We start from the raw sequence: 26,270 nt of genomic DNA on the forward strand, positions 1-26,270 counted from the left end.
GTATTAATACAGTTGCTTTAAAACAAGCTGTTTAATTCTTAATGAGTAGTTAACTTGTGTTTGTGTTTGTAAAATTTTATTTTTAATTCAGTTATTTACAATTCAAGTGATATTTTGTAAATAAAAAATATCATAAAAATACAAAAAAAATCTCTAATTGAATTTAAAATGAAGCATATTTTATATGTTTGTGTTTTACCTGCTTTTGTTGTTGTTATTGTTAATAAGCAGCATGCCAACTTCAGCCTTATTTGTTGAGTTTACTGCTCACTGTGAACTTTTTACTATGACAGATTTCCTCTCCTGCCTTATTTGACCCAGCTGGTATAAACATGTTGTAAATCATTTAGTGAGCACAGTCTAAATGCACTAAAAATGTATTAAAATACTCACTGTTTGCAATTTGTTTAGTGTAATTTATGAGACCACAGAATATGTTAAAACATTACATCTCAAAATTTCCATGTCCACATGTAATGCCTCATCTCAAAGGGCAGTGTGTGAAAAAGACTACAGTTAAGTTCAGTTTTGTAAAACCTCCCCCAGCAGCAAAAAGATGACAAGTCCAGGCAGGAGAGAGAGAGTGGAAGATAGACGGATAGACGGAGAGCGGGGCTGCTGTTGATGGGTACGCACGGTTTGGAGCGGACGAAGGAGAGGAAATGTGGGTGTTGGAACTTGTCACATTAGTTTCCTTCTCGCAGCAGCAGAGGAGAAGGTTCTTTCTTTTCTGCTGCGTGCAGAATGAAAGAGCGGTGTTGTCCAGTGGGCAGTCCGGCATGGGCGGATGTCCAGGGCACAGCTGGATGTGTAAAGGCCCTCTAGGGCAGGACTCCTGACACACCACCCCTGGCTGCAGCACTGGCAACATGCCTGACACACCACATAGGGTGGCACACACTACTACTACTACTGCTGCTGCTGCTGCTGCTGCTACTGCTACTGTACAACACGGCTCTTTTCCTGAGCCTGGCATGACCCCCTGCCAGAGCACCACACTGCTGCCGTCAATGTCATGTTCACCACCTTCCACTGGAGCCCACTGTGGCAAACATAGGGAGTCACCATCAAAACTGCTACCTCAGGCCGGTGTGCTATACATCACTGTCATTGAGTTCACAGTATAAAACAGCGTAGATGTGTAGAAGAGAATATGCAGAGGGTCATTACGGTGCTACTTTGTTTTTTAACTCGCTGGCATAATTGCAAGAAAATCAGATATCAAAGCAGCGAGCCAAGAGGTGCACATAAGCCAGAGAGAAACTGATAGATAGTTGTACTTAGATATGTTTTTGTATGTCAGCATAGGTTACACAGGTACCATGTGCGTGTGTGTGCATGTGTGTGTTTTGGACACCTCGTTCCTCCGTTCCCTCCCTCCCTCCCATTCCACAGTGGTAAAGGAAAAGAAAACTTGTCAGACGAGGAGAAGGGGAGAGTCATTTCTCAAGCCACCTGTCTCCAACAGAAACAGAAGGAATAGGGGTGTTTTTTTTTCTTTTTTCCTGTTTTTAAGTGTTTTTTTTGTCTCTCGCACGAATAAGAAAAAAAACAAAAAAACGAAGGAGTCTCCTTCTCGTTCCAGCAAATCTGGGAGTCAGAATTTACAGCGGGACACCTGAGGATGTAGGAAACGTTTCACTGTTTCCTACATCCTCAGCGTGGGTTTGCCGTACACGCACCCACACACATAAACATTCTCCTGCTGCTGCTGCTGCTGCTTATCCTCTTCTCCTCTTCTCCTCATTCTAGCCTCTTTCTTTCTGTTTCACTCTACTCCACCACCCGTCCTCAGTTAACTGCACCGGTTAGCTCTGCCACTCCACCAGTGATGGATTAAAAACTCTCCGGCCAGCTAAGCCGTATTGTGTAAATAGAAAGCACTAGACTGACGGCTAGTAGAGGGAGACGAGGAGAAGCCAGGGAGAGAGAGAGGGAAAGGGAGAGAGGGAGAGGGAGAGGGAGAGGGAGAGAGAGAGTGAGAGAGAGGGGTCCAGTGTTTGAGGTGTGCAAATGGGCTTGGGCGCCTGTGTGTGGGCGTTGGAGGTGTCACCTGCGCTGACACAGCTGTCCGTGAGGAGAAAATGGAGGGAGAGAGGGAGGTGGAGGGTGGGGGGGAAGGAAGCTTGAGCTCAAGGAAGACTAAACAGGGTGTCTGTCCGAATAGCAGGAAGCAAAGGAGACTGCATCCATCATCACACCTCTATTTGCTCACTCTCTCTCTGTCTCTGTCTCTCTCTCTCTCTCTCTACAGGCCGGGTCGACCGCAGCGAGCGGCAACATCACGCTGGTGCTCTATGACGTGTGGAAGAGTCGAGGGCTTACAGGGTGAGTGTGTGAGCATGTTTAAAGGCCATCGCAATCCCCAAAAAAATCATTTTTACCCCCCGGCCCTATTTCAAAACCTCTTCTCCTTTTTTACATCATTTGATTTAACTCGGCCCCATCCCTCCACATAATCAAGTTCGATGACGGAGGTGCTGGCTCGCTCCTCTCTGAAGGACGTGAATTTACAACCCGCCGCTTGAAAAATGAGATGCATAAAAGCTTTTTCCCCCCACTGACTTTTTCTGTACGGTCATATTGATTAAGGTGTTACCGAGGCCAACTGGAAGGGGTTTATTTGAGCGTTTTGATGTGTTTATGATGCGCACCGGACAAAAGGCCAGGTCTAATGGGGCCACAGAGGGCTGCCAGCACTAAAACAAACCCAGTGAGTAATAGGCCTGCTCGTCCACAAGCCCACATCATTTAGTTAGGATGCACCTCAGTTTAATGCTCATAGCAGATTTGGTTTGGGACTTGGCCAAACACCAGTGGAACACCCCCCCCCCCTCGCCCCCCCTCCTCTCTCTCTCTCTCTGTCTCACTTGTAAACACAAACTACAGTCATATTGTTTGTTTGTGGAGGCCACAGTGCTGGGATTTAATCAAAGAAAACTGCCTTTTTACTTTCAGTTTTGTGTTTAATAGCAGCTCTGAGGTCATACCCCATAAACCGCTGTCAAACATCAGTAAGAGCCCGGGTTTCAGTTTGAATAAAGGGTCACGCTCAAGATTACAGCACCATCCCAATGAGGCGATAGTTGGCGAGCCCCTATGGAAAAGCCCAAATCCCACTCTCTCTCCCCCAGCTGCAACAGTAAGTGTTAATGTGCAGGAGAGCTCTTTGATGCCAGTCCCCACCTCTTGCACCAACCACACTCCAACCTTTTGATGTATTTTTTTTCTCTCTCTCCTCTCTTTCTCTCTTTTGTTATCTTCTCCAGCTATCTTCCTCCTGCACTTATCACTCTCACTTCAGTCCAGTAGAACAAGCACCATAAGCTCTCCAACATGGTGCGAGCCCCTGAAAATAATCTTCTCCCCCCCTCTGATATTAATGTAACCAAAGAGGGAGTGTGAGAAGAAAAACAGCAACTGAGACTCAGAGACAAAGGAGAATGTGTAGAAAGTAGAAGGGGGGGGGCAGCGGCATGTGTATGTGTGTGTGTGGGGGGGGGTGCCTGTTGTTCCGCAGGGCCAAAAGGCCTGGTGGTTGCGCTGGTGCATGCCTGATACAAATTGCTGGGGCTTTAAAGCTGTAATTATGGTAATAGGCCCAATTGCAGTGTAGTGAAGCTCTAAAGTGCTTCCATGTGTGTGCCATGCCCCAGAGACCCTGGGTTTAGGAGAGAGAGCGGCGCGGCTCACACCAGCCCACCCCCTACCCCCCCCCCACCCCCCCCCCCCTTAGAAACCTGCACAACAACCAAGACTGCAGCAGGAAACATCGAAACAAAGACTAATAAGCAACATGTCCTCAAGCGTTCTTCTGCTCGGTGCTTTATGTAAACCATAAAGTAAAAAAAAAAAAAAATGGCATGTTTACACAGAATAAACACAACAATGTAGAGACTGTATAGAAGCTTGGGAGAAATCGCAGCTCAATACACATTAAGTTTTTACAAAGTGTTCTCAGTGTGAGGTCATGAAGTCTTCTCTAACTAATGGGAGAGAGAAAGTGTAACAGTTGGAGGAGCACACACATCCCCATTCCTCCTACAAACAATTAGAATAAACACAAGTAAACAGTCAATCGGATTCAAACAGTAAATACAAACGGAGAAAATCGATGGGATGGAGCATTAAATTACCTTGGCACCCACTTTGGTTTAACTGTACTACTACTAGAGAGGAGCCATTATTCAATGGGGATTTCCTATTACTCAATTCCCAGCCTGCAGTCGTATAACACACATTTCAAACAAATATGGAATTCATTATAACGATCCGTTCAATGGATTGATGCTGCAGCTAGAAAGAAGACACAAAAGAAGAAAAAAAAGGGAATAATCTAAAGAGAAAAAATGGACCACGATGGCCGCCCTTTAAAGAGAAACTGAATTAGATTTGCAGAGTTGGAAAAGACTATTAAAGGATGAGACTGGCAATATTTTATATTTTTGAAACTGTCAATAATCCCCGTGAAAAGAGCAACAATGAGTCTGTCTCTCAGTAGGCTCGGACCTCCCCTGCTTCACATTAAAGACGCTCATCTATAAAAAAAAAGTTGAATATTTTTGAAAGTTTACCTAACTCCTTCCAGAGAGTTGGCCACTGTAGAAGCAAAGACTTTTTTTTTTTTTTTTTGTGGGTTATATTCAGCGCTGGATTTGATACACTAGTGACTATGTACAGTGTCAGCATGGTGTGTGTGTGTGTGTGAGCGTGACTCAGATAAAGTGCATCGCCCAGCTTTCCTGGTAGTGAAGGAACAGGTCGGAGAGTTCAGACGGGCGGCTCAAGTTTTTTGGACACCGGTGGAGCTGTGTGGCACGGAGGAGTAAGTTATATCACACTTTGGCTGCACAAAAAAAAATACTTGTTAGTGTTATCAACTCATTGTTGGCTTTAGTATTTTCATTGGATTCACTGACAATAAGAAAATAAGAGAATATCGCCAGACTTTAAACAGGCCCCTTTAAACAAATGAAATTACGCAAAGTCCAGACGAACATTTCACCAGTTTTGATTAAAACCTATTTAAAATATTTGTATTATATCTCCTGTGAACAAGCCCTGCAACAAATAAAGGCTTTTTATACTTATTGCTTATTATAACCTCATCTGCTCCTGCTTCTACATGAGAGACTGAACTTTGCCTCCTGAGTATTTAAAGATATCCGCCCTTTTCTTCTTCATCAGCTTTTTTTTCCTAAACTGCAGCTAAGACATTTTTTTTTTTTTTTTTCAGCTTGCCACCATTCTTTTATACTCTTGTGTCAAGCTTGAAACTATATTTAGGCAGATTCCTCAGGAGAGGTGATTGGCCCGCACAATAGGGGGATGACAGATCTCAGCGGCTGGCCAGGGCTGTGATGTCAGAATGAGTCAGGGCACCCGCGGGAGCCGAAGAGGGGGGGAATATCTGAGCTCTGGCTCTGCTCTGACGTCTCAGTCCTCTCTCAGAGTCCACAGGTGGGCCTGATCCCAGACAGGAAATGTAACGCTAGCGGAGAGCTGAGACAAAACAAGAGCGTTGAGTTTAAAATTAGTTCATTCCTCACACCACTGGCCATCGCGGCCCTCACGTGGGAAGACGGAGTGAAATATGTCACCGCGTGGCTGTTAAGCTGCTGAGTGTACAAGTTTTTTTGGATTTTGGGTATCCATGAATCATATTTAATACTGTTGTGTTAGTAATGCTGAGTACTTGTGTAGAGCAGGCTTGTGTTTCAGCAGATGGTGAGAGCAGATAGCTGCGTTGATGGAAAGAGCACGCTGAAGGGAAGGGCAACGTGCTATGACTAATGTCGCCGCATTTATTTGGGCCGGCTTAAGCATTTACACCAAACACACACACACACACACACACACACACACGCTCTTTTTTGTGAGTCCAGCCGCGCACAGCTAACCCTTTCACTGACCGTCTCTTCCAAACACCCGATCCGGGCCGAGGCATTCTGAAACGTGGAGTCGTGTGAATGGTTGGGATGGCTGGGAGATCCCTGACATGCTTTGGCACCTTGTACACTTTTGCAGTTGACAAAAGCAACAAAGACGTATTAAGTCTGTTTGTGACCCAAATCTCAAATTTCCAGCCGAAGCATCCAAAAATAGTATCTTAATGTAGGTCAGTAAAAATGTTAAAAAAAAAAAAAGCAAGACATGAGCGTATGGACACAGACTGCATAGAGTCAGTAGGATTCAGAAGCTTGGAACCATGATTGTCTGTACTGTGCCAGTCCTCCTAGAGGATGATGACCTATCATTGAATACATGAAAGGTCAGCAGAGGTTTGTAGGTTTCATCCTGTGGGGATCAGGAATGTCTGGATAAAATTTCACAGCAATCCAGAGCCGACACAGCCTGAGCCATGCTGCTAGTTATTGATAAGTAGCATTAAAAACACATTGACCCGACAAATAAGAACAAATGTTAGTGTTGTCGGCCCAGCAGGTGGTTTCATTTCACTGCATAACAGTTGCAAAGAGGCTGGAGAGAGTGTTAAAATAAAGTGTACTGTAGCATCAAGAGTGTGTGTCCAGTACTTTGAGAAGATTGACAGATGCATCTCTGAAACCTGAAAACGTTTGAAGCCGAAGCACAAAATCAACGTGACAAGTTGTCAGGTCTTCAAAACTCTTTCCACTTTCCTCGTGAATGCGGCAATGTGTTCGAAATTAACTTTTTGACTCACCTGCCAAGAGGACTGTTTGATGAAAAAAATCCAGAGGCTAAAATAATAAATTGCCTTTTTGAGTCACATATGGGTCAGTGATGTGTTTTCTTTCTTTAGTCAAATTTAAAGGGGTTAAAATTTCAAAAAAACAAACATGTGAATACCTCGCATGCATTCTTTTTTTTTATGGAGTCAGCATAACATTTCTGCTTTTAATCCAGTTTCAGAGGGTTAGGGTATGATAGCAAAAATGTCTAAGTGGTGTAACCATCAAAACTTTGTACCAAATGATTGTCTAAGTGGTGTAACCATCAACACTTTGTACCAAATGATTGTCTAAGTGGTGTAACCATCAAAACTTTGTACCAAATAATTGTCTAAGTGGTGTAACCATCAAAACTTTGTACCAAATAATTGTCTAAGTGGTGTAACCATCAAAACTTTGTACCAAATAATTGTCTAAGTGGTGTAACCATCAAAACTTTGTACCAAATAATTGTCTAAGTGGTGTAACCATCAAAACTTTGTACCAAATAATTCAACTTGCTTAAAACCACTAAATGATCAATAAAACACCATATCAACTAGTTTGACATGATCTTACTTTTTATATTAAATACAGGTAATGGAATACAATTAAATAAATAATAAATATTAAATTTAATCTGGGGAATTATGGTTACACCATTTGTCATTCTTTTGGTTTTAAAAAATGGTGCAAATGTCATTTCAAAGGACATAAAACCACTAAAAATACATAATAACATACCTGATGCTGCTTTTAAAACTATTTTTAAAGATATTTTTGAATTGCTCATCTTGCCATCCCTTATTTGTCACTGACCCATATACATTTGTTTCGTTACATTTCATTGAGATAATAAGATATGAACAGTAGGTGATGTTCCAACAGTAATCAGTGCAGTGGTGAGGAAGGTCTGTGGCTGCTGCTCCTCTACCTCACAGCGTCTCCATCGTTTCCTCCAGTGTTCAGACGCACATAAAATCAAATAAAAACCCACACATATGGTGCACATGAGTAACTTCCTGTGAGCCGTCATGCCAGATATTTTATTACATGACTATTTTGGTATGTTGGCGCTCGGCGGGTGTTTATTTCTGACCCCCGGTTACATCTTACGTTCAAGAAGCTTCTTCTTTACGGCCTCGGCTCAGCTGATGGAAACCAAACCAAATTTTGTGATATTTCAAAAGTTTTTCGAGCAATGAAAAAGGACAGAAACATAAGTAGTAACACACACACACATACACACACACACACCCACACACACACACACACACAGATGATGAATGCAGACAGACATTTTGTGTGCGTAGACAGTTTTACGCACTTTCTCTCCACATACACACATACACACATACACACAGACACACAGACACAAGTGCACAGTATTCTTCATCCATTACATCTGGCTTGGATCGGGCCAGACTCATGTGAGCGTGGGGGCGTATTTGGCAGACGGAAGGTGTTGGTAGGCAAATACACGGCGAGAGAAAGACAGACGGAGAGAAATGGGGAAATAAAAGCAAAGAGAGAGACAAGAGACAGAGAGAGAGAGAGAGAGGGAGAAGGAGAGAGAGACAAGAAGGCAGATGAACCGAGCGGACAAAGCGAGCACATGTCTGAGAAGTGGATGACGCAGCAAGAAAAGGAGACGGAGGAGAAATCCCCCAACAACTGAGCCAGCTGAGGGGGCCGTCGCTTGGAAAGAGAGAGAGAGAGAAAGAGGGGGAGAGAGAGAGTGAGAGGGAGAAATGGATGGATGGACAGCAGAGGGACATGTGTGGATGTCATCTGGCCATCAGTCATGCACAGAGAAGGGAGAAAGACGGAGGGGAAAAGGGTGAGGGAGGGAGGGAAGGAGGGAGGGAGGAGAGGGTATACGCTGAGAACTCCAGGGAGGCCCTAGGGTGGGGGGCTTGAAGCTTAATCCCAAAAACAGCTGTGTGTAGCAGAGAGAGGGGGAGGTTGTTGGGAGACAGGTCTCTCTCATGGCCCATCACATCCTCTGACCCCCGCAAACGTCAACAGCTTCTTTTTTGGGGGGCTTTGTCGCTTTAACTTCGGCGAACTCTCTCATTCTTTATAAGTGCCTCTACCAACCTCATGTTTGACCCCCCCCCTCACCCCCCCCCCCCCCCCCCCAAACCCAGAACCTCTGCACCCTTAACACAAGGCCCGGCTTCCATTACCTAGCTAACTTGATTCATGACATCATGAGATCAGGCCAGAACCCATCCTCTCAGACTATAAGTTACACGCTCGTGTCTGATTCATGTGTGATCTCTTAACAGACAGACTGTTTATCCAATCACCTGCCAAGTTTTTTTGTTTTTGTTTTGAAAGTGCCCGCCCTCTTCCAAACAGTTGCCCCCTTTTTTCCAAACACCGGACCCATTTCTCAGACGGTTTCCGTGTAACAAAGCATCTGGCGCGTCAGGTTACGGCTTCCTCGAAGTCTCCGTAAATTACTTTCAGATACTGTCAATCAGCTCGGTGATATATGATCCAGTCTGAGCTCTCCTGACTTCTGCTCACAGGACATGATTAAAGCAAGAACTGGGAGTCAGGGAGGGGAAAAAAAGAAATGGACTTCCTTCTGTACATGTGACATGTGGATGGAGCCTCATTGGAGAGGAAGTAGGAGCTAATGCATATTCAGCACAACGGTTAAACGTACTGTATGTTAGCCAGCAGAGAGTTTCAAAGCTGGACCCGCCTAGCCTAGTCCTCTTTTGATGTCACATCTTTTTGAGAAGGTTCACACAAACACCAATAATCAGCTTGTTCTCTCTACATTTATTTTAATTCCAATCCCAGCGTTTCATTTTTTCTTTCATCTCACCTTTTTTTGCTGCTGCCGACATATTTTTGTTTAGTCTTTTTGCAAAGTAAGCGCCGCAGCACCGAGTGGTCGTATGTGATATTTATTAGCGGTTCAGACTTCTGCTAGACTCCTTCTCTCACAGAGCCTTTTTTATATGGTTCCCTGATGTGTGTTAAAACTAAGCTTCAAGCTACAAGCCACAAGAGGCACTGCATCACTTTTTTTTTTTTTTAGAGTTGTTCTGAAATCACAATGCTAGTCACTATGAGCAATAACAAGGTTTTACATAACTTACTGAACATATTTTATCATGTGATTACTACAGACATAAGCCTTTATTTATTAGCTTTTTAACATAGACTGCGATTTACTATGGTTACGATATAAATAGCATCAAATCTACAGTAATGAAGCACAGTACTGGCTGCATTAAATAAAATAATCCAATAAAAGCCATTTTTATTTCCCATTCGTGTGCAACATAATGCAGTGGGTCCTGGATCATACAGTCTACAGATGTGAAGCACACACACACACAGATGAATACAATCGGAGCGTTTGATGATTTAAATGTTTTTTGATTCAACATAAGAATTGTGTAAGGCAGACTGTGTCATTGTGCAACAGTTTGTAAATTTAGAGGCTCTGGATCAGTTTAAAGTAGAATCATGTAGAGGATTGGTTCAACCTTCGAAATACTCTGGGCCTATATTTGTATTTGAGCTCTCTCCCCCCTTCTTCTTCTTCTTCTTCTTCTCCTGCAGTCTGTTTGCAGGCAGCATACCGAGGATCACCTTCATCAGCGTTGGAGGCTTCATTTTCCTAGGAGCCTACGAGAAGGTCCGCCGCACCTTGCTGTAACAAACGCCGCCTCTCTGACCGTCCGGAGCTCAGCAGGGAAAGTAGCACCCTCATCCCAGAGCAGAGGCCCCCCCCCTCATGCGCCTCCATGCCGCTTGGGGCCCCGAGAAGCAAAGAAACGGCTCCAGGGAAGAGTGGACCCAAGCCTGATGGCGTTGCTAAGGGTGCTGCATTCCTGCTCATCAGTCATCATCAGTGCCCTGCTGGTGGAGTTTAACAGCAGCAGAGGTTTGGCGACATAGAAGCCACACCCTCACACAGACCCTCACACAGACCTCATCTTTACTATTTAATGTATACGTGTGTGTGTGTGTGTGTGTGTGTGTGAATGAGTTATGCTATTAAAGACTATGTTTTTACACTCTGAGTGAGGTTTGGTGATTCATTTTGCTTCCTTGTTAAGTTTCATGATCATTTTATGGTTTTATCCATATTTTTCTCCCCGCTAAGCCGAGCCACCTGCGTTAAAGACCCACGGGGAGAGAGATGCATTAATACATTCCCACTGGAGCACAACTGAGCTCATCCACCTGCAAGAGACTTCAACAATAGTACATTTTGTTAAATTAGCAAGGCTTTAATTTTATAGAGAGCCCCAGCTGTCCTGCACAAGCTGTCGTAATTCAGCTTGGGTTCTAACTATCATGTGTTTATTGTTTAAATATTTTATTAGATGACTGGAAAAGGTTGTCAACAATTTTGTAAGTGTGACCTGAGTTTTTTCTTACAGGTCCATCCAGGTCTATCCAATCCATGTCTATCCAATCCATGTCTGAAAGTACAAGTCCTTATTCTCAAACGTGGGAACCTGCAGGCTTATCCAAAGTTAGTTTGATCCAAACCAACCTTTTTTTTTTTTTTCTTAAAGTTTTGCTTATTTTCAAATAGTTCAGTTCATTTCTTTACAGGCACCAACAGACCACTGATGTTCCACTCAGGAATGAAGTGTTATTTCAGAGAACATCCATCCAAGTCAAAGATATTCTAGTGTTTGACAGTAAGAATTGATTTTCACACTGAAATTGTATATAATTAAAAAATAGTTAATAAAACAAAAGGTTTTAGGATTTAGATTTATTTAGATTCTACTGACTGAGATCAACAGGTATGTAGTTTCATTATAAATTCACTTTTTAAACTAAAGTCTGACAGCTCATTCGGCTCTGTTTACTGATACTTGCTTATTTACAGTAGAAGATTCAGCTTCAGGATCACAAAAAAAAAGATATGTTCCCACTTATTACTAATAGAATGTATTCATGTAGAGATAGCCTGCCATGGATATGTAGACAAATGTGTGTTATATCATTAATTATGGTGACACAACATGACGATTGCAAGTGGCCTCATATTTAAATGTGTCTTTGAGTATTTGATGTTGTTTTATCAGAGCAGTGGATCCTAATGGATGGACTATGGAATATTTGTGATCCGGCTGGAAGGAAAACCGTGATCCCTGTTGCAGCAGAGCTCAACAATTGTGAGTCGTATTATGTAATGTAGAGAAATGATCAGGGTTTTATTTTAATAGTTAATATGTTTAAGAAAAATAAGATGTATTCTGCTGTGGGGCTGCAGTATAAAATAGTTTTTCTGGTTTCACCAAAATAAGAGCACACGATCAGTTATAAAGAAATCACTTCTTGATGTCTGAGAGAATTATTACAATAATGTAAGCTGGGACAGAACAGAGAAAAGCACAGTCACTCCCTGCTGACTTTGCCACAATATGGGAGTGTTTTTCTTTCTTGATTTCCAGTGAATCACCTCAGTGTTGTCCTTCAGCAGTCAGGACAGAGGTAAAGCTAAAGACTTGTCGGGGGCTGAGGGAGACGAATGGTCTCACAGGTGGGAGTGTTTGTCATGCTGCTTGTCACTAGGCTGTTGGGCAACAATGGTCGGCGTGTGATTGGTGGAGGCCGCGGCCGAGAGCACGTCAATCATCTGGTGACAAACATCCATCTGGAATGCACATTCTGGCCAGCCACTGACCCTCAGTCAGCCCCGACTCAATAGAAAATATTTTAAACAGCCCGCAGAAGGAAAAAATATTCCTGCTGTCTTTGGAGCTTCAGGGAGCCAGGAGACATTCCTGGTTGGAAGATTAGCTTTGTGTGTGTGTGTGTGTGTGTGTGTGTGTGTGTGTGTGTGTGTGTCTAAAACACAAGATACTCGACTGCTTTGAAGATCAAGGTCTCTGCATTTCATGTCTTACTGCATGCTCCATTTGAATTGATGGCTTCTCCATAACCACTGTGACATGTGAGCAGTGCTAAATGCTAACTCAGCTGTCTGTGAGACCACTGTCACACACACAAAGAAAACATCCATTCATTTCTGGTAATAAACAGTAAAGCAGACAAAAGACTTCAAATAATAGCAAATGTGATTTTATTAGACACTTCAATGCCATGTTAGACACTTCACTGTTTTAGCTTTGACATTGGTACAATGGTTTCAGACAGTTTGTTTCAATAAATTACTCAGAACATGAACTGCACCTCTCTCTCTCTCTCTCTCTCGTCCCTTTTACCTGCTACACTGGGATTGGTTTTCCAACAGGGAGATCTGATTGGTCTGGCTGGTAAAATCATCTCTGATAGGTGCTATCAGGTGTAACTAGAGGAGCGTGTCCTCTGGTTTACCTTGATAGAGCCACTGGTAACAGAACACAGTTCAGACAAGGGCACACCTGGGATCACATGCATACATCAGATGTAACTACTTTGAAAAGCTGCTGATATGTGACCCAGTGTATCCGGGACTGTGACACAGCGTCTGGCCGCATTTATCCTCCAAGTTTGGTTAGAGCAACGTTTCACAATAGAAATGACAGCATGAGTGTGCACCTGTAGTTACCTCACACATGAGACATTAGATGGGAAAGTTACTCGGCTATTGTTAGGATGTGGTTGATCTGACTGAGGTGGTATACTGGCCTTTTGCTTGTGATGCACAACAGTTGATGTTGAGGCACATTACAGCAGTAACATGATGACATAATGACATAATACAATGACGTCACTCTCCCTGATTCCCCACCTTTCTTTCTTAAACTCAAAGCATTTGGATTGTTTAATTGAGCTTTCGGCTCAGTGCTGGAGCACACACGATTGTACGTTTTAATGTGAATGGGATGAAAAACACATGACAGGTGTCCTGCATCCATACTGAGAGATCATTACTGGCTTTGACAGCTTTATAAGACACCACTGCAGCACCAAATCATCGATGTTTGACCACATTTGGTTATGAACTCACTTTTCTTGGACAAATCCAGAAACCGACCGCAGTCAAAGCACAGAGAGGAATCTTTTTCTCCCACACGGATCAGAGCAGCTTTGCAGGAACTTGTGGTGTAGTCAAACAGGTGGAAGAGCCTTAATGTTACAGAATATACCGTCCACTTTTCTGTCAAAACATGTGGAATGTCTCCTGCATTCCTGTCGGCAGGTATTGAAAAAACATCTGCCCGTTTATGAAGTGAGTATAAAAAAAGTGCTTCAACTGACGAACACAAAAACATCCCGTCTTGAACCATCTGACGTACCGAAAATGACATCTGACATCAAAGCTCTTCCTTCATACATTAACTATGGATGTGAATTGTGTTTCTGTAAGGCCGTGGTTGGCAGCATTTGTCCCAAAAAACAAAAAAAACAAAAACAAAACAACAAACATTCAAGTGCAATCAAGTGTTTTGTTTGCTATAAAGAGTGTACCAGTATCTCTCACCAAAAAGTCTCTCGTTATATGCTATTACAAGTTGAGTTTTCTTTGATCATGCAATAAGGCACCGCAGCTGAACGTTGGTAAAAGCTGAAAAAGGCTGTTTTTTTTGAAGAAAAATAAAAATACCATCACTCCTTTCTTTGTCATGCACAAAAAATTCAAATACTCTTTTGTAAAAGTTATATAATATATAATATAAGAAAACTCTTATGTACAGTCAAATGTCCAAAGGTATATTTCTTTTTTTTACCCCCTGCGCATACATATACTGTACAAAATTCCCTACATTTACATGCTTCAAATGCAAGTCACATTTTCTGGAGCTAGAATTTTTTTTTTTAATTGGTCACCTCCCAAGGAAAGGTTTTAACTATGTACAGCTGATACGCTCAGATGGGACGCCACCCACACAAGCTCCACCTTCAAAACTCCGGATGCCCCCTGCCCTTTTTTCCCCCACTCCCGGCGTTCCCTTTCACAGTCCACCACCGGGAGGCTCGGGACCGTTCGCCTCGATATTGAGGTAGCAGTTTATTTCCCAGTGCAAAAAAAAAAAAAAAGACGACGACAAGAAGTCCACTCAGCTACTTGCGAGTCCACGATTTTGGGCTGAGTGGAGCGCCTGCTAGTCGCTGGCTCTCCTTAGGGGGGCGCTCTCATGCTGAGAGGCTCTGAGGGTGTGTCCATTGGACAGCAGAGTCTGCCTGAGCTCAGGCTCACAGTCACTGTCAAGGTGGCTCGTCAGCTTCACCGGCTTGTGGAAGGATTCCTCTTGTGATGGAGAGCACGCCGGCGTTTGTCCCGCTCTGCTCACTGATGAACATGACAGAGGAGAGGAGGAGGAGGAGGAGGAGGAGGAGGAGGAGGAGGGAAGAAGAAACAAGTCAATGATATGACATGTGTGTAGACAAATATGCATTCAGCTTTAGGATACAGAGGTGCTGGAATGTGTGTATAGGGCTGTATTGACATGTAAAGGTGAGAATTGGTATTTGAGGGCCAATTCCGCTAGCTATTACTCCTCCTGGATCTCAGGACAGGTCCAGGCCTGCAGCTGCAGGAGTTTGGCAGCAGCAAGAACCCCGTGTTTCTTTTCAGTGTTTTAGAGAGATATCCTGAGCGGCTCTGGGCATGCAACTTTGATACACTGTCAGATGCTGGTAGGAGCCGATCCATCAACAATCATGTTCAAAGGAATCTGCCCTGACAAGGGTTCCTAAACCTTGATAGTTTCTCATGGTATCACCTCGTATAAGTGATATTCCAAGACAAACAGTGATAGTTTGGGACTTTAAGAAGCCTGCTGGATTTATGACTATAGTGTTTCTGTTTATGGGATAATTGGAGGCATTTGTCAGCAGTTGTACTGCAGCTCCTGAGGCAGAGCTTTATGCTAACGTTTTTTCCAAAGGAGTGTGTGTGTGTGTGTGTGCTCCTGAGTGAAGTATTTAGGAGCACAGTGAAAAATGTTCAAATAGAGAGAGTTTATTAACTCAGTAATGCTGCAACTTCTCCCCAGTTTATCTTTCACACTAAGTCATTACTGTGTCTTACTGTCTTATGCTCATTATCAGCTACCACCTGCTGCTGTTTCTGCTGTGCTGTGTGTGCACGCGCTCAGGTGTTTGTCAAACACGCTCAGATTTAGATACACCAAGGGCCTGATGCAACATCTGTATTCTGAGAGGACATCATTTCTCCGAGGGGAGCCTCGATGAGAGGACAGGAACTGAACTATGGTTCACCTTTCTGTGTTGGACCGCAGTCAAGAAGTGAATTCATGAATCATGAACAGTCCTCAGCGTGTTTTTTAAAGCAGAGCTGCAAAAATGAGTCGGTTCATCGATTTAGACGATCAACAGTGACTGAACTGATTCGGCTACTGTGGCTCAACACTACCCTCATCTAACTTATGGAGGCGCTGAACGGACTGGTGACGCTCAGATGAATGCCAACAGCCATCAGCAGCTGCTGTCAGACTGTGTGTGTGAAATGAAACACAGAGTCTGCTGGAGCTCTGACTGTCACTACACGCTTACTCACAGCCTTTTGTTAAAGCCTCTGTGTGGTACCTGTGTTGTAGCTGAGCTTATATTATCTGCTCACCTTTTCTATCATGTTGGTTCATTTGTAACACATTGTGGCTGTTTGGAAACGTGGATCCTTGAATGTCCTTCCGGATCCCGTTGGGCGTCCCGTTGCACAGCAGGGTCGTATGTGGCCCCATGTCGTGCTGCTCCGCCAGGTGACAGTGAGAATAGGGTGGGGGGACGGAGTGTTGCTGGTATTCCATCCCACCGGCGGGGCCGAAGCCGTGGCTAAGGTAGTCGGAGTCTTTGGAGTAGCTGTTGCCGTTCTCCATGCAGTCCGTACAGACCACTGCGCCGTCGAAACCTGCAGGCAGAGGAGGGGGAAAATAAATGCTTTGGAGGCAGAAAAATCAACAACTGTATGTCAACACTGTGGTTAGAGTGTCAGCTGTAATTATTTCAGATTCTGGGCAGACAGTGGTGAGCCTTTTTATGCAACGCGCCGGCCTTCACTCGTGGGAAGTGGGAGAAGCTGCAGGGGGAGTGCAAACATTTGGAAAGGCAGAGACGTTGAAGTGTTGGGTACCTGTTGTGTCTACGATGTGTCCGTTGGGCTGAGGTCCGCCGCCGGCCTCCACGCGGATACACACGTCCTGCCTCTCGGAGAGAGTGCCCTGAGAGGAGAGGTAGCTGGGCACATCTGGGGGAACGATGGTCTCATCTAGAGGAGACGAAAGCCAAACATAAGATGTTAAAAGCAGGACTGCGGATGATGTGAGTTCACTACCTGCAGCTGGACTGTTGACATTTCACCCAAACTTCCTTTTTCCCCCCAAATAATGAGACAGAATAGATCCAATTAAAACTGATAAATTATTCTGTTAATCAAGCAACAGAACACGAGCTGCTTTTCTTTTCTTATGTGACATTAAACTGATTATTTTGGGGTCTCTCACCTGTGTTGGTGACGCTGCACTCCTCGCTCTTCTTCCTAGTCTGATAAATGATGCACACCCACACCAGCGAAGTCACCACGATGCTCGTGACCACGGCGATGACGATTATCCCTATGGTGATCGTGCTCAGCCCGGCCGGCGGGGCGCAGGGGCTGCGGCGCTGGGTCACCACCAGCTGGCTGTGAGCGCGCTCCGTCCCCAGCGTGTTGGACATGAGGCAGGTGTAGCGGCCGGCGTCCTCCAGAGAGGCCGAGCCGATGACCAGCAGCTGGTTTCCCGGGGTGAAGTGGTGTCTGTCAGAGGGGTGCAGCGGCTGGTCGTTGCGCAGCCAGGTGATGCGGGGCGGCGGGCTGCCCAGGGCTTTGCACTGCAGCGCCACCGTGTCCCCGACGGCCACGTTGTGATCATCCAGTTCCTGGGCCAGGTGGGGGGTTTCTGTAGAGGAGGAGACGGGTGATGGGTTCACATTAAAAAAACCTGAAGAATTGCAGGATTTCTGAGGTCAGTGTTATTCTACGGTGTCAAAGTGTCTCCTTTAGCTCTGTTTGTTCACAGTGTGGATTACAGTCTGTGTCATCATGGTGATTCAGCTGCATAGACTGAGCACAAAGTGTGAAGCTCTGAATTTGATCTCCAGCCACTGAGCGTCTCATCTAACAGTCATATTTATACATCTGAGGTCAAATCCAGAAAGTTGACTAAGTCTGGCGTCGGCTAAGTTCATCAAATATCTCAAACAACATTTTCTCACACACAAACACACTCACTAACAGGATTTCTCTCGGGGCAAAATCCTCGAATCCTCTTCAGAACAATGTTTTCAGTGTCTCCCCAGCTACTTCACATTCTGGTGAATGGAGCACATTGAGCTGAGTGTATATATGTGTGTGTGTGTGTGTGTGTGTGTATGTGTGTGTGTGTGTGTGCGTGTCTGTGTGTTAAGGTAGGCCTCTCCTCTCAAAGCTGAGCACTTCCCCTCACAGTGGGACATACACAGATTAAGAGATCTCACTTAACCCACTTCAGTCGCCCCTCTCTCTCTCTCTCTCTCTCTCTCTCTCTCTCTCTCTCTCGCTCTCTCTCTCCTATCAATACTTTCTCTACCTCTCCATCAATCTCCCTCTCCTCTCTCTCTACAACTCTCCCCTCTTGCTTAACTCCGAAAAATCCCACTCACCTACCTTCCCCCACACACACACACACACTCCAACCATTCCAGCTCTTCTTTGGCTCCCATTCCCCCCACAATCCCCCCACCCACCACTCCGCCACTCTTTTCCAGACAGGGGCCCCTTGACTGCAGTCTAAACCCCCTCCAACTCTCCTTCTCCTCCGTCTCTCAAACCCAAACACCACAGTTTCAGTGTGTAGGCATGGTCACTCGCTTCAATATGTTACATTGTTGAGTGGATTAGCACCCGGTTTGAACCGCTGTGATGTCTGACATGTCTTTCTCAAGCTGCACCAAATGCAAATATATCAGTGAGACACCGTGTTAACTACAGACAGTGTTGCTCATGAGGGAAATTTAGGACTTTGTAACTTGTGTAACAGCGCAGAAACCCCCTAACTTTTTTTTTAGCTGTTTCCAACAAGGGGCTGCTTTGCTCAGTTCAAAGACAAAGGACAAAGATGATCTTAGTGCTGAGAGGGTTATAGCGGAGCAGCTCCGTTTTGTTTGATTTAACAGTGTAAAACAGCCAATAAACTGGGAGCACTGAGGCCTGCAAGTGAAGCAGCCATGACTGTCCCTCCCACCGAGAGCAGAGGAGAGGAGGAGGGTATGTGGGGTGGGGGGGGGTGGGAATGCCTAACAAACACCCCTCTGTGAGTCACCCTCATTCCCCCACCATCCCCCCTTTTGACCCCCAACTGTGACCTTTGGACCCTGACCTGGCAGCAAGGCCACAGCTGCTGAGAAAAAGAAAAAATATAAAGCCTCTCATTCTGCGGCCTCGCACTGACCAATTCCCATCTGAGGGCCGAGCTATTTACAAACACTCGCTTTTTTGGAAGATGTGGGAAAATTATCGTTGCTGAACGCGAGTCCAGTATTAGCCAAAGTAAGAGAGGTCACAGGACTGAAGCTCTTACCCAGTACGGTGAGGGTGGCGTTGGCAGAGACGGTCCCCGCTGTGTTTTTGGCGGTGCAGCTGTACACGCCCATGTCCTCCGGCTTGACGTCCATGATGAAGAAGACGTCGTCGTCGGGCATGACGTGCATCCGGCGCTCGCGTGCGGCAGGGAAATCCGTGCCCCCGTCCTTCTGCCAGGCGATCTGCGGCGACGGGTGACCCTCGGCGGCGCACTCCAGCCTGGCTGTGTTGCCCGTCCTGATGGTGCTGTCCCTGGGGGTCTTCACGAAGGAGGGGAGAACTGTGGACAAACACACACGCTTGTTACTCAGTGTGGGTTGACCAGCCTTTCTACGGTCAGAGGAAGTAGTAGACAGGTGTGCTGAGACAAAAGACAGCTAAATAATTGTCATACTTTAAAAAAAAGAAAAAAGCTAAAAGCTCTGAAGCGGAGTTGGCCGAGGAGCCCGACTCTAAATAAATACTCCCCATTTGCAGAAAAGCAGAGAGTGACAGAGTGCAGAAGAGATGGCCCCTGTTAGCGCTGACATGCAGTTAAATCAATTTGTTCCGAATACCATCCTGGCAGAGATAGAGGCAGCGTGAGAGAGAGAGAGAGAGAGAGGACTTTATTCAAGTGAAAGAAAAGAACTCAGTGTTGCCACTAAACTCAATCCCTCCTCTGTCAAACGGGATAATTGGAATTCAGATAAGTATAACATAAACAGGCATTTTATTTGGTGGAAACGATGTAATCACACACATATTAACAGAGATATTTGAGTGGCATGTTTTCAGTTTTCTTGACTTGTGTTTTTTTCCAACCTGAATTTCTAAGATACACAACCTACAAGCCAAGAAATAAGAATCCATTCATCTGTTAGCAGACCTGCTTAGTCACTGGACTCTTGTCTTTTTTTATTGTTCTAATTTTTATGTCCTATCATATTTTTTTATGGACTCAAGAATCCACCTCTCCCCTTAAATAACAGTAACAGTCCACCTTAACAAACAGGCTAATAAATCATTCCTATACACAGCAACAGGTGGGACAGTTTAAACCGAACATATTTAACCTTCCTCATTCTTCAACCTACCGTTGACGATGAGGCGGGCCTTGCTGGAGTAGGTGGAGCCAAAGTGGTTGGTGATGATGCACTGATAACGTCCCTCGTGGGCGAAGGTGACGTGCCGCAGGTGCAAGATGGTGGTGTACTCCATCACGCCTGCTCCTCCGCCCATCGTATCAGATGTGCTGCCGTGGTGGTGAGCGCGCACGTGGGCGTAGTTCTCTGTCTCGGCGTGGCGGAGCAACTCCTGGTCCTTGCGCCACGCGAACTGCATGGGGGAGGAGCTGCTGCTGGCGGCCGTGCAGGTGAGACGCACGTCACTACCGAGGACCGTCACCGAGGTTTCCGGCTGCACCGTGATCTGGGGCTTAGGAAGGTCGTCTAAAAGGTGAGGAAAAAAGGAGAAGAACAAGTGAGAAAATGCAGGGAATAGTATGTTATTGAAGAAAAGAGATGAGGGACAAAGTGAGTTAAAAATATAAATCACATGTGGTCCAATCTCAACACAAACATTACTCAGTAGGTGTCAGCTTGTGCTGCCTGTGTGTATTAATGAATGTGAAAAGGGCAAATAAAGCACACATGAGCATCCATTAGCATGTCAGAGTGCAAATGTAGAGCTAAACAACTAAAAAACCCACCAAAACAAATATGTGCAAATATGTAAATAACAGAACAGCGCCAAGATGTCAGTGTGGCCCATTTGTGTGTCGACATCCACCCACATACACACAGACACTCACCACACACAAAGCTGCTGGGAGGAGCCTGGAAGATGCTGGTTCCCTTAAGGCTCTCTGGGTGGGCGCAGGTGGCATTGACCCCCGCCCTCAAGCCACGTGTATCCAACCATTCGGGCAGCCAGTGGAGCTGGCAGTCACACAGGAAGCTGTCGCTCTGAATGACGCTGTGGAGGAGAGAGGGGAGATAAATACATGTGGTGTATATCACATCTGTAACTGAATATGTGTTTCGTAGAGTGTGTGTGGATTGCCAAAAAGCAGTGAGGGAGTGTGTGTTCAGTGTGATTTAAGGCGTGTGTGGGTCCGTGTGCATAAATCACGTGTGTTTGTGTGAATGTAACTCACAGGCTTTTGAGGCTCTTCATCTTACTGAAGGCATCGGGCTGGATGGAACGAATCGCATTCTCTCCCAAGTTCCTGTTGGGGACAGAACATCTCATCAGCAGTGATACACACATACATGCTCAGCATTGCAGTCGTGACCGCGCTCAGGCTTACGCTAGCGACGATCAGACTTTTCAAACAAGGTGGAAAGATCCGGGCGTTTATATCTGAGGGTACGTTGCCAGCTTTTTCCGTCACTCAAAGGCCTGTGAAAGAGCTTATAAGAATTCCATTTCTTCTACGGAACTCGCCATATGCTCAATAACTTTGTTCCTGCGCAGCGGCAGGAGAAAAAAAAAAAGGCCAAAGTTGAGATTGTGCTAGGCTAATGAGAGAGAAGCAGCTGGGCGCTTGCAAAAGCCTCTGTCTTCTCCTTTTACAAAGACACTATTAAATTGCTAGCCGCCTCCTCTCTGCCAGCTACTTTTGGCAATTGCACTCCACCCTCTCTCTCCCTCTCTATCTCACTCTCTTCCTTGCTCTCTCTCTCACTCTCTGGCTTGGAGGAGGGGCAGCCAAGCATTGTGGGATACTCACAGGTGTTCCAGGGTCTCCAGGCCAGAGAAGGCTTTTTTGGCCACCGACTTGATCTTGTTTCCAAACAGAGTCCTGCCGTTTCCAAACATGAAGGGTGTCGATAGATGAAGAGAGAGAGGGAGAGAGAGGGAGTGGGGACAAGTGGGGGGGGGAGGGGGGGTGAAAACAGAGAGCAAAGACAGGGAGAGAGAGGCACAATTAGCAAGGCTGAATCTGATAAGAGTGAGGGGGTGGGAGGGGGGATTGAGGTATTGGAAATCTGAACTGTGTGGAGATTAGCCAGGAGGAAGGGTGAGGGAGATTGGATGGGGTAGTGTGTGAGTGTGTGTGTGTGTGTGTGTGTGTGGGTGGGGGGCACCTGGGCTCTGCGCTGGTCTTCAAAGACCACTTTTATCTTTATTAGAATTTAATAGCAATGACCAGGCGGATTGTGCACGTGTGTGTGTGGTAGTTAATTTCCCTGCAGGGCTTGTAGGGACATACATGCAATCGTGTGTGTGTGTGTGTGTGTGTGTGTGGGGTAGTCAAGCCTGGTTTGAGCTAAGACGCGAGTTGCTGTTCTTCTGATTTGGGGGTCCTAATCCCTTCTTCCACCCTCACCCCACTACCGCCGCCCCTCCCTCTCTTCTATCCTCTTGTAGCCGTCACTTCACAGGAAGAGGAGACACGGCTGGCTGCTTCATAATGAAGACCCCAGTGTTGGAACCCGTCCACATGTACACACACAAACAAACGGCTGTCTCATCACAGTAGCAGGCTACTTTGTCTCATTTTTGCGACTCTTGTTTTAAAAGGAAGTGCAAACGAGATAAAATAAAAAGCGGAATAACAATCTACTCAACATTTACTTGGCTTAGAACTGTAAGAGCCACTTCACTCCCATGTGGCGCCATTCACAAGCAGCTTTTGGGGAAACCCAGTGTGTGTGTGGTGGACACTTTGATGTCTCAGCCCTTCTTTCTCTTTTCTGCATCTTTTTTTTTTCTTTTTTTCCCATGGCTTGCTCTGCCAGCGTTTTTTGGGGATGCAGCGGGCCGCTTCCGCCAACGCCATGACAAAAGGGGCAGGGTCAGAGGATGGGGCGTGTGAGGCGTTTGATGTTGATGACTGAATGCGGCCCTCAATTTCACCCTCTCTCAGTTCCTAACAACAGGGACTGGGGAAAAAGGAGGGGGGGTGGCAAGAGGAGAGCAGGCACGGAGGAGAAATAGAAATAAGCCTATTGGGGGGAGTGAACCCCTGCCAGCTCGAAGAAAAGCCCTTTCTCTCCCTCTTTCTCTTTCGGTGGTGCTCACACTGGGAAACCATCTTGGCTGGAAGTCATCTTTTCATCCTGCAGGTTGATGATGGCGTACGGTCGCTCCACGTCCGCTGTGATTTCTCAACTTGCCCAATTTTGACATTCAGCTTTTTCTTTTTTTCTATTATAGCTAGGCTCAATGAAAACATTAATGAAAAAATCATGAAAAACAGATTCAAAAAAATGATTCACTGTATCTCCTTCATGACCCGTTGAGTAGCAAGCGGAGCCCAGTTTGGTCATAAAGCTTAAAGTGTAACAATGAAATCATAAGATGAAAGCCAGATTGGACTGGAGAGAAGCTGGATTCGGCTTCCATGGGATGACTGGAGTAAAAAAATTACCAACCAAGGAAGAGGGGCCCTATAAGTCATTGCTCAGTGTGAACACTTCCCTTCCAAGTGAAATGCAGGGTCCTGCAGGGAGAGATATCTCAAACTGCTCAACTGTATGGCTAAATTGGAGCGGCTAAACTTAGCTGGCACTGAAGGGTGAGTTGGGATTGAGAGGGAAACTTTTGGATGCGAGTAAAAAAAGAAGAAGAGAAAGCTTACGCCTGTTTTTCTGATTGTCTGTTCATGGAGAACACCGGGATAGAGGGATGAAAGGGAGAAAGGAGAGGAGGAGACACTCACAGCTTGTTGAGGCTGTCCAATCCGGAGAAGGCCCCGTTGGTGTCCTCTATTGTGCCTGAGATGTCGTTATGGTCCAGCTCCCTGCGGAGAATGAGAGAAAAGAGGGTTAGGGTAAGAAAGATGGAAGGAGGGAGGAGGAGGAGAGTGGGGATGGGGATGGGGTCTGCCAGCAATGAAGCGTTTCACAGCCCTGGCAGAGGCTGGTGTGGAAGTCACGGGTTACCCCCTCGTCCACAGTTCTTCAACCCCCATCATCCACCCTCCCCACCCCCTCTCTGTGCACCTGGCCTTAAGAGCCCCTCCGCTGCTCTGCTCTGCCAACCAAGCACATTCTTTCCTTTTAGAAGGGTGGAGGAGGAGGAAGAGGAAGAGGAGGAGGAGTGTGCGTGTGAGTATACATGCGTTCATGTACTGAGGCAAACCCAGCGCAGGCAAACACATGTATAATTCATGACGGCATGGAGGGATTGGCGGGAACACAATGCCCTGTGAGAGGCCAGACAGTTGGGTCTGTTTGTCCAATGGTGACAGGTATGGCACAGCCAAAACCCGAGCCAAGAGTCTTGATGAGGTTAGGGGCCGAGCTGAACTGCGGCCGGGCAAAAAAACATAATGGGTTCAATGAAAGAGAGAAAAGGGTTTCTTTTAGTGCATTTGGGGACATTCCAAACACTTGTTGAATGCACCTCATTTGCTTTTCCTCCACAGTATTGAGCTACCTCTGAAGGTGAAGTCATAGCTGCGGAGCCACCGCTCCACCCCTGTGTGTGCTAATCAAAAAGAAAAACAAGTTATAGAGTTGGAGGAGTTCTGCACTCTGAACCATTAAAAAAAGAGCTTCTTTCAAACATGAGAAAGGCCTTTGAGGTTGACGGTCAGCCACACCCTCCACTACCTCCACAATAGCACCACCCCGCTCCTCCTCCCTTTGCTTTCCGACCATCTCTTATCCCCCTCTGGTTCTTTTCAGCCTCTCCTGGCCGCTGTCTTTAGCTGAACTAGGACTAGGGCTGCCAATTTCCTACTCTTTCTGGCTGGCTGAATGTGAATGGCTGTTGCCTTGTTAAAGCAAGGCCAGTGGTGGGGGCTGTGGAGCAGGGGACCGGGCACGGGGAGAGGAGAGGAGAAGAGAGGAAGGGGAGGGGTGGCCCCGATGAGCCAACGACCCCCGTGGCCGAATTAGAGGGCAGACTGGCTCGTTTGGAGCTTTCACACCCCGATGCAGGCTCCAGCCCCATGCCAGCACGACCAGCAGCGCAGGCCCAATTAAAGCTCCCCCAGCTCCTTTTCAGAACCCGGTCTATGCCTGTCCTCCCCTCCACTGATTAGATTAGGTCTGCCTCAAAGACACACAGAGCAGGAGAGACGGAAGAGAAGGAAGGAAAAGATGATGTGAAATGAAGAGATAAGTGTGTGTGTTGGAGGATAATATGAGGAGATGACAGAATACGCTGAGGACAGCAGAAGGGAAGAAGTGGGCAGTAAGTGTGTTTTAAAAAGGGTGAAGCCAAAAGAATCAAAGTGAGCAGTTTTAGGACAAAAAACATGAGGGGGGAAAAAAAAGCTGAGATATGGCAGTCACAAGCTCATCTTCTTGTCCCACACCCTCTACTTCCCTCTGTAGCCAGTTATCTAGCACCCAGCGTGCCAGCAGAGAGGCCTCATGCGCCTTGGCTTGTCACCCCGCTGCGAGAGAGCTCGTCTAGCGAGTTCTGGCACGGCTCTCCTCTTCCCTGGCTCTCTCACCAGGAAGAGGCACAGCCAAAAGGACCTTGGTTAGGAACCAAGACCCCCAAGTCTTTCTCCTGGATTTATCCCCTGACTTTCTCTCTTTCATTCCCTCCTTTTCTTTCTCTTGGCCTGTTTTGGATTTTTTTTGTGTTAAGCAAAAAAAAAAAAAAAAAAGGTGGATCAGAGGGAAAAGAAACCTCTGTCTTTTTTCACAGCTTCTGAAAGCGGGGGGAAGGGAGGTGGGGGTCTGGAAGGAGGTGAGCGACACAGAACGCTTTTAGATCCAAGTTTGTTGGGAGCCAGTGTTTGAGACAAAACAACAGAAAAAAGCCCCCCCAAAACAAAACCAGACAAAAAGGAACAAAACAAGAAAAATAAGAAGTTGCCACAGAAACCGTGACAATAGTAATGTATGAACACCTCGTTAAAAAAAAAACAAAAAAAACTCATAAATAGACATGAATGCAAATGAGATCAAACTGTAGAAAAGCAGACGTCTTTAAAAAGTAAACAAGTCCCCGCTTTGTAAAGTCTGGATGGATTGCGTAAGCCTGCATATCAAATATCACAGAGGAAAAAACTGATATTAAAATACTTCAGCTTTTACTGTTCCCAAGTGGCACATCATAGCCGTATCATCAGTAGGGACAAAAACCTTATATGGGTGTTATTTAGAGTGATTTGGGCTTGGTGATGGTAG

At 45.8% G+C, this 26,270-nt stretch overlaps 2 protein-coding genes across 2 annotated transcripts in view; one reads left to right on the forward strand and one right to left on the reverse strand.

Moving 5' to 3' along the window:
* slc25a26 (solute carrier family 25 member 26) overlaps window positions 1–10,634 on the forward strand; it is a 60,723-nt gene extending 50,089 nt beyond the window's left edge. The window contains exons 9-10 of the mRNA XM_053316425.1: window positions 2,255–2,328; window positions 10,281–10,634. Coding sequence (XP_053172400.1) covers window positions 2,255–2,328; window positions 10,281–10,377 — 171 coding nt within the window. The 3' untranslated portion in view covers window positions 10,378–10,634. The remainder of the gene's footprint in view (window positions 1–2,254; window positions 2,329–10,280) is intronic.
* A 2,137-nt stretch (window positions 10,635–12,771) lies between these two features.
* The window catches only part of lrig1 (leucine-rich repeats and immunoglobulin-like domains 1), a 36,978-nt gene continuing 23,479 nt past the window's right edge, over window positions 12,772–26,270 (reverse strand). Inside the window, exons 9-18 of the mRNA XM_053315764.1 lie at window positions 23,840–23,920; window positions 21,905–21,976; window positions 21,329–21,400; window positions 20,984–21,147; window positions 20,268–20,621; window positions 19,190–19,471; window positions 17,096–17,530; window positions 16,726–16,860; window positions 16,216–16,503; window positions 12,772–14,922 (exon numbers count right to left, since the gene is read on the reverse strand). Coding sequence (XP_053171739.1) covers window positions 14,735–14,922; window positions 16,216–16,503; window positions 16,726–16,860; window positions 17,096–17,530; window positions 19,190–19,471; window positions 20,268–20,621; window positions 20,984–21,147; window positions 21,329–21,400; window positions 21,905–21,976; window positions 23,840–23,920 — 2,071 coding nt within the window. The 3' untranslated portion in view covers window positions 12,772–14,734. The remainder of the gene's footprint in view (window positions 14,923–16,215; window positions 16,504–16,725; window positions 16,861–17,095; window positions 17,531–19,189; window positions 19,472–20,267; window positions 20,622–20,983; window positions 21,148–21,328; window positions 21,401–21,904; window positions 21,977–23,839; window positions 23,921–26,270) is intronic.

Source organism: Scomber japonicus, chromosome 3, assembly GCF_027409825.1.
Source record: "Scomber japonicus isolate fScoJap1 chromosome 3, fScoJap1.pri, whole genome shotgun sequence".
Classification (NCBI taxonomy): domain Eukaryota; kingdom Metazoa; phylum Chordata; class Actinopteri; order Scombriformes; family Scombridae; genus Scomber; species Scomber japonicus.